General features: G+C 37.7%; 1 protein-coding gene across 1 annotated transcript in view; it reads left to right on the top strand.

Moving 5' to 3' along the window:
* Positions 1-17,587, top strand: part of LOC100956070 (orofacial cleft 1 candidate gene 1 protein) — a 38,538-nt gene that overhangs the window by 8,550 nt on the left and 12,401 nt on the right. The window contains exon 4 of the mRNA XM_012804226.1: positions 16,451-16,537. Coding sequence (XP_012659680.1) covers positions 16,451-16,537 — 87 coding nt within the window. The remainder of the gene's footprint in view (positions 1-16,450; positions 16,538-17,587) is intronic.

Here is a 17,587-nt window from a genome sequence, read left to right as displayed (position 1 = left end):
AGTGAGGGGTGGAGAATAAGTGCACTTATGGTACACCAGGTGTTGGAGAGAGAGTAAAATGAGATCATAAAAAGGAAGGCGTCTATGATAAGTGTTATGATAGAAGTAAATATTGGGCAAATACTATCTAAAAGAGATACAATAGGAGCCATATATGTAATTTTAAATTTTCTAATAGCCATCTTAACAAGATTAAAAAGGAACAGGTAAATTAATTGTAATACTATATTTAAACCAGTATCTCTAAAATGTTACTGTTTCAACTTATCATCTATCTAAAAATTGAGATGTTTTACTTTTTTTGGTGCAAAATCTTTGAAACCCAATGTGTCTAGGACATTGTATGCGAACTTCAGTGTCAGTTAGCTCCTTTTCAAGTGTTCCCTGGCAAACTGCTAGAGGTGTCCTCCCTGTCTTAGAAGAATGTAAATGTTTTGACACAATGACTATGCAAATGACATGAAATTTATGTGAACCAGCTTGATGAAAGTATTTCAAAATGTATATGAAAACACTACACTGTACCCCATGTTTGCATTAATGTAATAATAAAAAAAAGAAATGAGAACAGGCATGGAGGGGAATACTTTTCACACCTGATAGTTGACTTGGTTCTAGAAAATGGGGAAAGAGAAGCTTTATAACCCCAAAGTAGAGCATTGTGGGAGGAACCACAGAGAAGGAGCTTTGGAAGAAAAAATCCAGGAATGATCTATCATCCTTACAAATGCAGCCCATCATTGACATAGAAAGGGTTTATACCATCTCCATTCTGGAATGTAGCCAATTAAGAACAAAATACATCTGATGCATTTCTACCCGTCCCTGTCCCCCTCGAGAGAACTTTCAAAAAATTTAATTGCAAATGAGAGATGTGCAATTTTATGGTCTGTGAGCAAGGAAGAATATTTGAAATATGTGAATTTAGAAACTGCTAGATATTATAGAACATAATGTTTCTTGTTAATACAGTTTTACAAAGAACATTGATATATTAACTGCCAACATGGTTATTTAGACAAAGCAGAGTGGGTATGTATTTTCCCCACAGTATTATTACAGTTTATACAAATTATCATTTTATAAGTAAATATCAATACGTTTCCCCTTTAAGATGCTTTTTGAAGGAGGGCACTGTATGAGGCAGAATTCCAACCCTACATTATACAAATTATCTCAAGGAAATGTAAAATTATTTGATACATAGCCATTTAAATTATGAAGCCAATGTCTATAAGTAGGATTTTCTAAAGCCAAATCATGGATAAAAAAGATTTCAAATTTATGATGAATTGATTTTCTTAGTAAAGTAGAAAAATAATTAAAATAAGGACACACAGATCTTTAGGAATAGGCAAAATAAATAACTACAGAGTGGTGTGATTTCAAGATCACTTGGCAGGCCTTTGTGCATCCCGGGTTCACCTGTGCACTCCACTTTAGGGGATCCTTAAGAAACTCATTCATTTTGCACGGTCTCCCCAGCAAAATGACAATGTGCAGCAGAACTGACAATATGAGTTGGTATCAGCCATTTTTGCAAGACGCGAATGGGAAACAGAACAGGACAGAACAGAACAGAGCTCTCAGGCTCTCCTTTCTGCTGTTGCTGTGTCCCCTCTGAACGTGCTCCGCCTTCACTGCCTCCCTTCTGACTAAAGTCTGTCAGACACTACTTCACACTCTTCTTTTAACTCCCATTGTGCCTTGCATATATAGGCAGGCAATTAGCAAAAGCATTAGGCACCCTATTTTATAAATTCTCAGGGGAATTTCATATACGTGGTTATTTGGGGCTGTGTATCCTTGGCTCCATCTTGCCCAGATCCTGTGCTTCACATGCGTGCACTGCTTTCCTGATTCCAGTGTCTCAGCTCATCCTCTGTGCTCACTGCCTGCTGTATCCTGGCCTGAGGATGATTCACCTAATAAGAATGGAAAGTTCCGAATTAAAGCAGCTAAAAGGGAGAAGGCTAGAGAAGCCACAGCAGTGTGCTGGGAATTTCAGAGAGAGGGGAGAGGAGAGAGAGTGAGAGAGAGAGTGCCTTGGCCTAGGTTCCCAGCCTAATAAGGCCTGAGGGTTGGGTGAGTAGAAAGGGCATCTTTAATATTCTGAATATATAACAAGGTGGCATCAAAAATGGGACCCAATCTCTGAATTCTAAATGTCAGTAAAACAAAATGTGGGGTAGATGCAAGAAGGGGCTGTGGAAAGACTTTAGATAGACTTTAGAAGACTTTCTTTCTTTTAGGAAGAAATAGAAATAATTATAGAGTTGGCTAGTAGGACAGTTAAACTAATGGTGAGTGATTTAATTGCACTTGGGAAGTTTATCCTTTTTAATTTCTGCTTTTAATACTTTCTGAGATTATTTCAAGACTATTACACATAGAGGGAAGAAAATAAGCGTAGTTGTCTTTTCCCCATTTTCTCCTGGGAGTTGAGGGTTACAGTTGCTGCTGTGCTCCTTTGCTAGACATCACATGGTAGTGTCATCGTCTAAGGATGCAGAATGGCTGTTAGGATGCTTATGGCTTGTGTTGACATGTATCACTTAGAGTTCCTTGGTGGTAAGCAACAGAAACCATTTCTGACTCATTTAAATGGGAGGATTTTATAGGCTCTAAGAATTGATGGTGAGAACAAACAGACGCCATGGTGCCTGGAGGTATAGAAAGTTGGAAACACTGTAATTGTATCAGTGCAGGAGCATTCTGGTTCTGATACAGCTATTGCCCTTTGATGAGTAATTGCCAAGTGTTCTTTCCATCCTTGCTTTACTTATTCAAAATTCAGAGTCCTAGGGGAGAGAGTTTGATTGGCTATGCATCTGCCACTTGCCTGCTTCCTGGCTTTATCAAGTAGTAGGAGAAACAGGTTCCATAGAGTCTTCTTGGCTTCTGTAGTTAGAGAGAGAAATCGGAGTCACTGGCCTATCAGGACTATTCACAATGGGACTAGGAAATTGTGATGCCATTAGGGAGGGGAAATGGATGCAAGATAGCCAAAAACAAGTAAGACAGAAAAAAATCTGATAAATGTCCCCCATGATCCATATGTCTTGGTTATTCACTGATCATATATTGTCGTTAATGATGTCAGTGCAACTTAAATGAAAATAGAAATGGTATATGCATGAATAGTTGGATGTAAAATAATTTATGTAATATTTTGCTGAGGAGTTATATATAAAACACTGGAAATGCTTTATGTATCTCTGTATTTTTCCTCAGTCCTTGAAAAGCATATTTGCTGAATATTTTTATTTTCTAGGTACTATATCATATATGAGAAATATAGAGGTAAATAGAACAGAAATGAAGAATATGTTTATGAAATTTATTATATCAGCAGAGCTGAATTAAGGGTGACTAGTAGCATACTCCATAGATATTGCAGGTTTGGTTTCAGATCACTGCAGTAAAGAAAATATTGCAGTAGTCACAGTAGTTATATTTACATTATACTGTAGTCTAGTAAGTATACAATAGCATTATGTCTAAAACTAATACACATACCTTGATTAGAAACTACAGTATTACTAAAAAAATGCTAATGCCCATCTGAGCCTTCAGTGAGCCATAATCATTTTGCTGGTGGAGGGAGGGTTTTGCCTTAGTGTTGATGGCTGCTGACTGATCAGGGTGACACAACCAAGGGTTGGCAGTGGCAATTTCCTAAAATAAGACAACAATGAAGTGTGCTGCATTTGTTTACTTTTCTTTCCATGAAAGATTGCTCTGTGATAATGTTTGATAGCATTTTACCCACCGTAGAACTTCTTTCAAAATTGGAGTCAATCTTTTTAAACCTTGATACTGCTTTCTGAAGTAAGTTTGTGTAGTATTCAAATCTGTTGTCATTTCAACAATGTTCATAGTATCTTCACCAGGAGAATATCCCATCTCAAGAAATCCCCTTTATTACTCATCCACAAAAAGTAACTCCTCAGTTCAAATTTTATCATGAAATTGTAGCAATATAGTCATTTTTCAGGTTCCACTTCTTTTTTTTTTTTTTTTTTTGAGACAGAGCCTCAAGCTGTCGCCCTGGGTAGAATGCCGTGGCATCACGGCTCACAGCAACCTCCAACTCCTGGGCTCAAGCAAGTCTCCTGCCTCCACCTCCCAAGTAGCTGAGATTACAGGTGCCTGCCACAATGCCTGGCTATTTTTTGGTTGCAGCCATCATTGTTGTTTGGCGGGCCCAGGCTGGATTGGAACCCGCCATTTTAGGTGTATGTGGCTGGTGCCTTAGCACTGGAGCCACAGGCGCCAAGCCAGGTTCCACTTCTAATTCCACTGCTTTTGCTATTTCCATAACACTTGCAGTTATTTCCCCTGCTGAAGTCTTGAACCCCTTAAAGTCACCCATGAGAATTGAAATCAACTTCTTCCAAATTTCTATTAAATCTGATATTTTGGCTTCTTCCCATGAATTACAAGTGTTCTTAATGGCACTTAAAATGGTAAGTCATTTCCGGAAAGTTTTCAATTTACTTTCCCCAGATCCATCACAGAAAAAATTATCTATGAACACAAATAAACCACAACAAAATGTATTTCTGAAATAATAAGGCTTGAAAGTTGAAATTATTCCTTGATTCATGGGATGCAGAATGGATATTGTTAGTAGGTATGAAAAAAAAAAAACATTTATCTTGGTATACATCTCCATCAGAGCTTATGGGTAGCCAGGTACATTGCCAACAAGTGGTAATATTTTGAAAGGAATCTTGTTTTTCTTAGCAGTAGGTCTCAATAGAAGGCTTAAAATACTCAGTAAACTCTGTCGTAAAAAGATGTGCTATTATCCAGGCTTCTTTGTTTTGTGTATAAAGCATGGATAGACTAGAATTATTATAATTCTTAAGGACCCTAAAATTTTCAGAATGATACATGAGCACTGCCTTCAACTTCAAGACACTAGCCATCTATATTAGCCCCTAACAAGAGAGCCAGCCTGTGGCTTAAAGCTTTGGAGCCAAGCATTGACTTCTCTCTAGCTACGAGAATCCTAGATAGCATCTTCTTCCAATAGAAAGGCTATTTATTTACATGGAAAATACGTTGTTTAGTGTAGCCACTTTATCCGTAATCCTACTTAGATCTTCTGGATGACTTGATGCACCTTGTACATCAACACTTTCTACCTCATCTTGTAGTTTTGTGTTATGGAAAAGGCCTCTTTCTTTTTTTTTTTATTTTTATTAAACCATAAATGGTTTATTAAACCCATTAATGCAATCATGGGTTACAATGTGCTGGTTTTACATACAATTTGAAATGCTTGCTTTCATCAAATTGGTCAGCATAGACTTCATGGCATTTTCTTAGTTATTGTGTTAAGACATTTATATTCTACACCTAGTAAATTTCACATGTACCCTTGTAAGATGCAGCATAGGTGCGGTCCCACCAATTACTCTCCTTCCACCCATCCCCTCCCCTTCCTTTCTCCTTTCCTCTTCCTTTTGGGCTATAAATGGGTTAAAGCTTTCATAAGAAAGCTATAAGTTGGTATCATAGTAAGACTGAGTACATTGGATACTTTTTCTTCCATTCTTGAGATGGTCTCTTTCTTTAAACCTCATGAACCAACCTCTACTACCTTCAGAATTTTCTTCTGAAGTTTCCACACTTCTCCCAGTCTTTACAGAATGGAAAAGAGTTAAGACTCTGGCCTGGATTAGGTTTTGACTTAAGGGAATATTGTGGCTATTTGGCTTTTCTATCTGCTCAAACTTTCTCCATATGATCAATAAACTTGTTTTGCATTCTAATCATTCTTGTGTGCACTGGAGTAGCTCATTTGTTTATTTATTTGGAGACAGAGTCTCACTTTGTCACCCTTGGTAGAGTCCTGTGGCGTCACAGCTCACAGAAACCTCTAGCTCTTGGGCTTAGGTGATTCTCTTGCCTCAGCCTCCCATGTAGCTGGGACTACAGGTGCCCTCCACAATGCCTGGCTATTTTTTGTTGCAGTTTGGCCAGGGCTGGGTTTGAACCTGCCACCCTTGGTGTATAGGGCCAGCACCTTACTCACTGAGCCACAGGTGCTGCCCTGGAGCAGCTCTTTTAATTTTCTTTGAGAACTTTGCATTGGCAAGTTGACTAGCTGATGTAAGTGGATTAGCTGTTGGCCTATCTTGGCTTCTGATATGTCTTCCTCACTAAGTTTTATAATTTATAACTTTGGGTTTAAGGTGAGAGATGTGTGACTCTTCCTTTCTCTGGAACATTTAAAGGTCATTGTAGGGTTATTAATAGGTCTTATTTCAATATTGCCTCAGGAAATAGGGAGGCCTGAGGAAAGAGAGACAAATGAGGAATGGCCTGTTCGTGGAGCAGTCAGAATATACACATTTACTGTCTAAGTTTGCTACCTTATAAGGGTGAAGTTTATGGTGTCCCCAAACAATTACAATAGTAACATCAAAGATCACTTATTACAGATCACCATAGAAGATCTAATAATAATACAGACCTAAAGATTGTAAGAATTACCAAATTATGTCACAAAGCCATGAAGTGAGCACATGGTAGTGGTGAATGATGCTGATACACTTATTACAGGGTTGCTGCAAGATTCCAATCTCTGAAAAATGCAGTATCTGCAAAACACAATACAATGAAGTGCAATAGATGAGATACGCTGTCTTGAGATTATAGTTGATCCCTTCAGGTTAATTTGGCACTCTCGAGGAAGCAATGTTTTCTCATATAACAAAATTACATCTATTTTATAAATGACATTTATTTGAGGGAGTGTTTCTAAATGGTGGGCAAAACATGAAATGTGTGTGTGTGTATACATGTACCATAACAGTATAATTAAGACTCAAATTTAGTTGATTAAGTTAAGCTATGTTCAGTTTAGGCATGACCGTATCTGAGGATTTGTGGATTAAAAATGGCCTAAAGTAAGCACTTTTAGTTATATATATATATAAGGGCCTTTATATATATATATATATATATATATATATATATATATATATAAACTGAGACAGAAATTTAGATTTTCTGAACATCAATGATGTGGTCAGTATCCTAGCAGTTCAACAGAAAATGCTTTTTTTTTTTTGAACCTAGTTCTCTCTAGATATTAGTAAATTTTTTTTAAAAAAGGTACTTTTTGGCCTTCTGATTATGAAACTGTGCTGTATCAGTGAAATTCCATATTATATCCAAACTTCACTAAGCTCTCTTTAGCCAACATTTGACTGGTTCCTTTGTTGCACTTTCATTTTAAGAAAGACTGAAATGCCTCCTGGGAAGAGACTAATTCCAGAGAAAGAGACAGTCAGGCACACAAGCTTGATCTCATGCCAATACTCAGGGCCAGAGAGGAAAGGTAGTTTTGATTACAGTACAATGTTTGCTGATCATATTGTCCTGTGGTCTAATCCTCAGGCATTCGTTCCTGGGACTTAGGGAGAGGAGTGTGGAGTAAAATCTGGAGATCTCCATCAGTTGAGGGGACCTCAGGAGCTCTACCTGCTGCTCTGTGGAACATGGAGGAACAACATGTGGTGGGAAGACTGGGGTAGAGATGCCCCACACAGGACCCCTTCACTTGGCATTACTGATGTAGCATGGGATGGGGTGGAGGTGTGAGTTCCAGGTCTGATCACAATCAGAGAGGGTATTAGAGAGAAACAGCATGGCCTACCAGGGAAACCAGCAGGAGTCAATGTGAGAGGCCACAGCCATCACTCAAGGTGGCCCTGGAAGCAGCTCCAGAATTAATGGGAAGTGGTTTTCACGTGGCTTTGTGGAGTAGAAGTGTCACCATTGGTGTCAAGATGGATGTGAAGACATTTGTCGTTTGAAGAGCAATCACTGCCAGCATGGAATTCTTGTCAGCAGGCAGTGATGCAGAAAGCTGAACAGTAGACAAAGAAAATGGATGGCAGATGTCCCAAGGAGGCAGAGAGGAATGAGCTCTCAGTGTATGTGATAGAAAGCTTTAGAACCTTCTAGAAGAATGAGGGGGAAATTTGATCTAAGATTTGGAAAGCCATCACAGTTGTGTTTGAAATACAGGAATCCTAGATTAGGGCTACAATTGTGATGTTACCTATGTCTTCAGACTGTTGTGGCCATTAAAAATACACGGGTGCAAAAATTTGGAATAAAAATAACATATAAACACTTGTATTAAGTGCATAATTCAAATTGTCAAAGCAAATATGTGATGAGAATTGTTTTTCCCCATAGTGCACGTAGCCTAGATTATTTCAGAAGTGACATTGTATGAAACTGTTTACATTGCTCTCATTTATAGCTGTTTTTCCCTTAAGATGGAAAAGAGGTGTTCTATAAAATTTATAGAACATTTAAAAGATATTTTTTGCTTTGGGAAATTTCAACTACTATTAAGAAAAAGAAAATATGTAGGGAAATGATTTGCTTTAGGTTTATTGAACTGACCTGGTTTTGTGTCTTTAGATACTATTTGGCTCCTAAGTGATTTGAATCTCTTTCATTGATTTGGAAGGCTAAAAATAAATCCCTGGGAAAAAATCCTTCGTGATGAAACACCAAAATATTTTATGTAGATATTAGATGTATAAAATATTTGGTCATTTTGGTTCGGTGCATGTAGCTCAGCGGCCAGGGCACCAGCTACATACACTAGAGCTGGTGGGTTCAAACCTACCCTGGCCTGCCAAAAACCAATGACAATTACAACAAAAAAATGGCCGGGTGTTGTGGCGGGTACCTGTAGTCCCTGCTACTTGGAAGGCTGAGGCAAGAGAATCACTTAAGCTCAAGAGTTTGAGGTTGCTGTGAGTTGTGACGACACCACAGCACTCTACCCAGGGCAACATAGCGAGACTCTATCTCAAACAAACAAACAACAACAACAACAAAAAACAAATAAAATAAAATATCTGGTCATTTTATACAAATCAATTTAAGCTCCCTTTCCTGTCCTTTTTTTTTTTCCTTTTAATGGGACAACAGAATTCTAAAAACACTGTTTGCCCAGTTGAGGAAAAAGGATTTTAATCAAATATTTGAGTTTTGAGAATATCAACAGAATTAGACGACTTTATTTTTTTTCTCAAAGGAATTACCTGCCCCCAGATAATCACACGGATTTGCCCAGGAAATCAGCAGCATGATTATGTGTTGTCCTTTTCTGTTACTATTAATGCTAAAATTGATGCCCTTGATGGCACCTGACTGACTCATAAGCAGAGTTGTTTTTATATCTTTTCTTCATATAGGCTTCAGTGTAGGACTTTGCAAAACGATGTTTTGTAAGATCTGTTATAGGTACTAGCTTGAAGAAAGAATCTTTACAAGAATAATTGTAACACTCAGGGATATTACTTTATTATTTCAGTTCATTGATGACAGAAGGAGACATACATTTAAATTTTGTGTTTATATGCCAGCAAAGTTTATATACCTTTAAGGTAAAAATGTGCAAAAAATAAAAAGTAAAGAATAAAAATGGGAGCACAAGGATCTACATGATGATAAAGAGGATGCTTAAGAATTTTAAAATCAGGCATGAGCTCAAAGGAGTAGGGTGCTGGTCCCATATACTGAAGGTGGAGAGTTCATACCCTGCCCCAGCCAAAAATTGCAAAAAAAAAAAAAAAAGAATCTTAGAATCATAGCAATGCTAAAACTACAGATTATATAACTGATTTTTAGAAGATAGAAGTCTTCTACAGACTTTCCTAACATAAACAGACACCTAGTGAAGAAAACTGAGAGAAAAACTTTGGTTTCTTGATACATTAGTGATATAATGACCATTTTAGTGGTAGGACAGGTTGATGAATGGTTCACTGACATCTGCTTAAATGGTCACTCCTGCGCTCAAGTGATCCTCCCACCTCAGCCTCCTAACAACCTGAGGCTTCAGAGTGCACCACCATACTAAGCTACCTAAAAAAAAAAAAAAAAAGGAAAATCATAAAAATGGTATCTTATTTTGTTGCCCAGGCTGGTCTTGAATGCCTGGTCTCCAGCAGCTCTCCTGACTCAGCCTCCCAAAGTGCTGGGATTAAAGGATTGAGCTACCCTGTCTAGTCTAGTCATTCATACTTTCAGCATCTGCTTTTCACTTGTAGTATTTTATGCTTTTAGAATAACTTTAGATTAGTCCATAATCTCTGATATGACACTTTTTGTTTTCTGTAACAATTAATTTAATAGAAAATAAGATTTCCTTAGCCTTCATAGGATTCTTTGACCAAGAACTCTATTTTTTTTTTAAAGGAGGTCCTGAACTCTTTGCTTCTTGAGATAGTTGGTTTATAAATTATCAGATTTTTTGGGAGAAAAGATTACTAATTTTGTCTAAATCAAATCTAGTGATCTCTTTATATTGTTTTCATATCAAAGGGTGCTTCAGTGTGATAAAAAGCATTTTTACCTGAGTGAACACTTAACTAGAAAGAATCTTAGACCCACAAGGAAGACATACCGTTAAATGCATGAAGACACATAGAAAGATTAGAGGGATGACTGATAGCTAATGTCAGGCTCGTCATATTTTGAAGGCAGTATTTCAAACTGTATACCATCACTTTATTTACATATCATATAATATTGCTGGGCAGGAAAGAAAACCCACTTCGGTATGACTTTCGGGAACTTGTAAATATGGAGGTAAGAAACCAATATATTTATACTTAACCTTTGAATTACCACAATTATTTAAGTACCGGAAGCATCTTCCTGTTTAGAAGTTGGGTACTTTGGGACATGCTTCAACTCTTCCAGGATTCTAGGGCCAGTGAGCTCAGGATGGCAAATGCCTTAGGGTATGACAGGATAAGCCCTGAGGCAATTATGCACTCAACAGCACTCTGGTGGTTTGCAAGTTAAAGTGCCTCCTAATTTACCACCAGGGAGGGCCTTAGGGGAAGAAAGAATATGGCTCAATTAATTAGAACTTGTTAGCAAACTTCAACGGTTACCCTATTTAGATTTTCAAATCACTGATATCTCAAATACCCACAAGATTTGGAAAGGAAGTGAGAACAAGCAGCTGAGAAAGTTAATTTGTCCAACATGGTACCGATTCTTGAATATTGTGTTCTCAGCAGAACAATTTTCATAGATTAACCTTTCCAGGAAGAAGAAAAGGGAAATAGTAGCAAATTTCTCTGTCTTCCACTTCCTATTTTTAACTCTTGCTATCCACGTGCCTGTCAGTTTGAGTTTTCAGGTGAGTTTAATAATCTGGATGCTCACCCATGGATTCCTATAAAAGTCTCATATTAATTAATTATTGAGGGTTGTATGAAGCTTTATCATGGGTTTTGGTTTGCTATTTAGTTACTGTATTTTCTAAGGGGCTATTGTGGGTATTTAGAAAAGTTAACAATTCTTTAGCTGCGTACCAAGATATTATTCAAATAATATCTTCTTGGCACTGAAGATTTATCAGTCAAATTTCTTATGTTTCCTTGGCATAGAATCACATTTTCTTCAAATAAAAATTGTGTGACACCTAATTTTTTGCAATAACTTTAGCACATGTTTTTCCTATTTTTTGCCTTAATTTTGTCCTAACTGCTTTGGCCAAGATTTCCAAAAGCATGTTGTGTAATAATGTTGATAGTGGACATCCAAGTCATAGTTTGTGTTTTTGTCTTTAGATTATTTTGTTTGTTTGGATTTCTTGTTTTTGTCTTGATATTTAGTATAACGAAGACTTAATTTATGATAACTGTTTTGTAGCATATTAAGAAGTATTTTGAGTATTTAAGTATTTGAGTATCAAGTATATTTTGATTTACTTTTTATTGAAAAAGATTTGAAGATTAACATTATGAAAATTGCATTTGAATGATTTAATGTGGCCCAGAACGTTTAGGTCTGACATAGTTCCCACTGTTTGATATTCTGGTGCAGTCCCTAGATTTCCACCTCTATATTTCATGTATTTATGTAAATGATCTGGTTCCATGGCTATTTAAATGGGAGATATTTGTATTGGATTTTCAAAGTATGAAAAATGTGATGTTTCCCCACATTTATTTATAAAGTTCATGGGAATCAAATTTCGTTTTCATTTTCTAGGCTTTATGCCTTTATCCAAGGAACAATGTTCAGAAAAACATCCTATTTTGTAAAAATCTAGTGCATGGCTGTAATTATAGGATATATAGTGTTTTGTTATTTAGTTTATATGTGTTTACTTAGTTTATAGACTATTATAGAAAATGTGGTGATTAGTGCCAAAAAAAGCTGAGCGGAAGCAGGTGGATTTAGAAGAAAAGGACAAAAATGGGGCCAACAAAAACCTCCTGAGGAACAGATAGTTGCATTCAGCTTTTCTTCCTCTCTAACGAATGTAGCTGCTTTGAAAGGAAGTGATTGCCTCCTTGACGCAAGACTCTGATGATTTGTACTAAGCTTCCCCTGGTGGGCAATTTCCTTCTCACTCTTATGGCCTCTGAGGAACTGCATGGGTGACCACTGGAGGGTTCCCTGACCAAAGTTCACGTACAGTGTAATTTAAGTAAACCCCCTGATTATGTTCTATGCTGCTCTGAGTGAAATGATAGGAAAACCTGATATGTGTGGAAGGGCAGAAAGCAAGTGCTGTGTTTTTCTCCCCCATTCATTAAAAAAAAAAATGCACAAGAATTACATTAACTGATGCTGATTCTAAACGTGAAGTGGCGAGTACCAGGGAGCTGGAAGCAAAAACCGAGTACCAAGAGTATTGACAGGACCGATTTACCTATTTATTAGTTTGTGTATCACATCTAACTGCTTTGATGTAGAACCAGAGGTCTGCGTATATGTGCGTATATGTGATTGTCATAGTATTCTTCTGAAAATCACCAAGAGTTAAATATCAGCCCTATTCAAACCTATTGTGTTTGTATTGCTAAATGCCCTACTTTGAATTTCTCAGTGGGTCTGTTCATTTTCCTGTGAGATGATTTTAGATATATCCAAAAGCATACTCTGAATGATTAGGACACTTTTAGGAATTTATTCTATTAGCAATCTACCTTCTGGTAATACGCAGTATACACCCTATCCTGAAACCATCCCACTTTATTAAATCCCGACACCATCCAGTGAAACATGAGCGCGAGGAGCTAGTGCCAAGATGCAGTTCATTGTTTCCAAATTTGTAACAGTTTCCCTGTGCTTTCTCATCCCCAAACTCTGCCTGCTGTGTTCGTATTGCTGGCTTACTGGTGCAAGAAATGCCAATAGAAAGAAATAATCACTTTAATAGTTGACAGTGTATCCTTACTTGATTCATAGGCGGGTTTATGTTATAACAAGCAATTTGCAAAATAATAAGTTATGAATAATTAATACTAATAAACACATGAGAAAGTCACTATCGCAATTGTCTTGTGAGCATGGTGGCTTAATCCTGGGGGCAGCCTTTGAAACAAAGGCATATGCACAAAATGTCGTCCCCACCTCTCGGAGGGATCTGATCACCCTTACCTGGCTGTTTTCCCCCACGTCACTCACCACTGTCTAATAAACTATAAACACACATATTTACTGTGCTTACTCTTCCACTTATAGACTGTAAGCTCTGTGAGAAGGGAGATTTTTGAGTGTTTTGTTTCATTGGTATGGTCCTATAATAAGTACTCAGTAAGCACCAATTGAATGAATGGATGCAGGATGTCATAAGTGACACTGTGCAACAATGTGCTGAGAATTTGAGCGAACGCATCAGTTAAACTTGATTCTGGGCTAGTGAAGAAGTCTGGATTATGGTATTCGCTTTATTAAATTGTTACTTACAGGAGGCTGAGAAAAATTGTGGGACATCCCTTTATGCCTTTGTGTCTTTTCTCCTTTTCCCAGGCTTCTCCCTCAGTCAGAAATCTCTCCTTCAGTCAAGTATTTTTGACTTGACTAATTCATACTCATGTTTCCAAAGCTTCATTCAAGTGGCATTTCCTCCGGGAAGGATTCCTTGCAGCCCCCAGGAGGGTTGGCTGCTTCCACATGGCCAAACAGACTCCCTCCTGCTCCATAATGTTCAACCGTGTAACTTCCTTGTTCTCGCCTGTGCTGGAGGCAGGTTTCCTTTTTCTTTTCTTTTTTTTTAAATAAAAAGTAAGACCTAGTGCTTAGTTCCTAGAAGACACCCAAAAAGAAAAGGTGGGGGTTGTGAAAGAGAGGAGAGAGGGAAGAGGGGACAGAAAGGAAGAGAGGAGTGAAAGGTGATACCTTGCCTCTCACTTAATCAAGAAAGAACTCTAGCCAATGACAGGATAGTGCATTACTGTACAATAGGTTGCTGAAAGAGATGTGTTCAATTATGGATTTGAGAGCCTGTTGTGAGCTTCTCTGTGTGCAGACGCTGTTGTAGGTGCTGAGGGTGTGCAGTGATCGGCCAGGTAATATCTCTGCCCTCACAGAGCTTGTGCTTTAATAGGGGCGACAGACAATAGACAAGCATAATGCCGTATGTGTAGAACAATCCATAATAGAATATAAAGTATAAAATGTATATAAATTATAAAAATACATAAATTCTATAAAGATTTGCTGTCAGATAGAACTTGAGGCTATTTTTAAGGCAATCAGTACTGAAAGCGTCGAGGGCTCAAGAGACCTCAGAATCCTTACCTTGTAAAATGCCATGTGGGTATCCCAGAATGGGACCACAGAAGGAATCAAGGAGAAGTGGCCTTTGTAACTGAACCATTTGTTCACCACCTGCCTTCAAGGCAGAAGGAGCCATTTGCCTGGATTTTACAGGGATCTGTATCCCTGTTGCGTGTGGAAACGCTGAACTCTGATGAAAGGGGACTTAGCAGCTTGGAAGACTCCCAACAGGCAAACATCTTTCCCACACAGCTGGCATCTCAACTAACAGCCAAAATGAAAATGGCTCAAGAATCTAAAACTCAAACGCCCTTCTCCAGAATTCTGCTTAAAAACATCTCGTCTTTGTTTCACTCACCCTGGTTTTGATTATCTTGGTAATATTCACTAATCAATTATTACAGTAAGCGAAGAACTTGAGTTCTGTGTTAGGTGAGGGCATCTTTTGTACTATGGGAACCCGTAGCTGACCGATGCTAATATAATGAGGAATATGCTACCGTCTTTGCTCTAATATTGGTTATTTTTTGCCAACATAGGAAAGAGTGTACTTAGGGCATCAGAGTACCTTGTGGAAAAGGAAACAAACAGTTTCCTTGCAGTGAACAAGGAAAAATGGCTGTTACCTTGGTACATAAGACTTTGATTACATATGGCCAAGATTCATACCAATCTAGTAGTTGTTGACAGATAAAGTAACAAAAATGGAACTCGCTTATTTTTTCTTTCTTGAGACCTCAAGGGAAAGCAGATTTTCAGTTCTTGTACTTACTGCATTGATAGAACAGAGACTGACAGCAAAAACGCGTTGGCCCAGAAATAGAAATTAAACCTAGGTTCACATCAAAATTTCATTTAGCCTTAGAAAAGGAGCTGCTTTTTGGATTACTTTTGATCCTAAAACAAATATACTATGGAATATCACAGCATACCTGATATTAACCCTTCCCTGTGGGGCATACTTTTAAAATTGTTGTTTTTGCTCTACTCATGCTTTACTTCTTTTGTAGTGTTTGAGGCAATGCGAATGATCGTCAGAGTAGGTTGTATGTTACTGAATGCAAATTACTAGCAACAGACCTATACGTTTCAGTCCGCAGGAAGTATGAAACTAGATTTGGGAAATTGATAGCAGACCTTTCTCCATTACCAAGTCATACTCAATGCTAGAGTTTGGTTCTGGCAATGAGGAAAGAATAAGTGGGAAATGTAAAGTGAGAAATTTGGGGTCATGCTGCTGAAATTGTTGAGTTGTGTTGAATAAACTTCTGATTAAATCGTGTACTTTCCCTTCATGATATTTGACACTAAAAAATACTTACAAATAAGCCTCTCTCTTCCTTCCTCCCTTTTCTCCCTCCTTCCCTTCCTTTTTTCTCTCTTTCTTTTCCTCTTTTTCCTTTTCATTCAACTATCAACATGGAAATTTTGCAATAGTGTCTCATCTTTAAGATGCTGCTAAGTGGGTATTGGAATTCAAGACACAACAACATATGTTTAGCGAAAAATAAGTGAGTAAATACAGTCATCAGTGAGCCCTCTACCTCACTATAATCCAATCACATCCATTTTGGAGTATGTCCTAAAAATAGTATGACTTAAGTTTGTTATTATTCTAAAGTCTACATTTGATAATTTTTTCATTAACTTTTGAGCAACAGAAAGATAGCATGAACTTGTTTCTTGAATTACCTTTTCTGACCTTTTGCAAGATGATAATTACAAAAAAAGGGAGGCCTGGAAGACGTGTACAAAAATTAAGCTTATAAAAGAGCTAAAATGGTCCTTCTGTGCTGGTGTCGATTTCAAAATTAACATTTTGGTTCATGTGCTTCTAATAATCACTGACCCTTACCTCATGTACTTTCCACAGGAAATGAATACGGCAGAAATTACTTTGACCCACTGATGGATGAGGAAATAAACCCAAGGCAGTGTGGGATGGAGGTCAGCAGAGAAGGTGAGCTAGAATTAAGTATGTAATTTCTGTGTCAGAATATTCTTTTCCATTCATGAAAATGAGGTGACAAAGATCACACATGCAGTTCCGTTCAGAGTTTGCAGCTTACAATTTAAATGGTAAGTTTTAACCGCTAACAACATGACAGGCAGTGAAGGTAATTTTTGATCAAGGACAGCAGGCCGGTCCGATGAAAAAGGCAGCAATCTGCTCTCATCTGAGGCTACTTTACACAGTCTGGGGCTGTCATAAGGCCCATGTGAGTGTCTGAGGACCATGATCACTTGACAAGTGCATCTCTGTTTTTCGAATTTAAAATGAGCATTCTTTAACAAAATGCACCTAGCACATGAAATTTCCATGCACTCTGACTATTGAACTCCTTTCATCAAATGCATGGAATCGCTACCTGAGTTTTGAACCACGAAGGTGCCGAGATAGGATCATGATCTCTTCTGTAATTGTGAGTCTGGTTGTGGTTATAAAACAATAATTCAAAAGGGCTCTCGCGGTGCATTCCATGATGCATATTTTATAGTTTACAAAACACTTTAAGGTTTATAAAGATTATTGGTGAAATAGTGTCAGTGACAAATGTTACTTTAGAATTAAGTACAATCCAGAAGATCATATGACACTGTTGGGTACCAGTCATGGAATCTGCACTTTGTACTGAAAGACTGGAGTAGATTCCGTCACACGAAAATGGGCTCAAGCACAGCACCAAGGTTGTTTTACAAAACAACTCTCAATGACCTATTTTTAAGTGATGTACAATCCCGTCAAAAACATCTATGTGCAAGATAAGACAGGGATTTACTCTCAAGGGCAGTTTTCACCGTTAGCTCAAAAACCTGGGTAAATTGGAAACTGGAAAATCTCAACCTTTTGTTTGACAAACACATTTGAGAGGTGATATTTCTGGACAATTATCAGTTGAAGTCTGTTTTAATTTCTCAGGGATCACAATACATAGTTATATTTGGTGGAAGGTTTGTCATGCAAGGGCTCCCTAATTTAGGGAAAGTGGCGTAATAGTATATGTGGAAT

Source organism: Otolemur garnettii, unplaced genomic scaffold (genome assembly GCF_000181295.1).
Source record: "Otolemur garnettii isolate 467f Iridium unplaced genomic scaffold, OtoGar3 scaffold00026, whole genome shotgun sequence".
Classification (NCBI taxonomy): domain Eukaryota; kingdom Metazoa; phylum Chordata; class Mammalia; order Primates; family Galagidae; genus Otolemur; species Otolemur garnettii.
The sequence above is the reverse complement of the archived record's forward strand: the minus strand, read 5'-3'. Positions and strand labels throughout refer to the sequence as shown.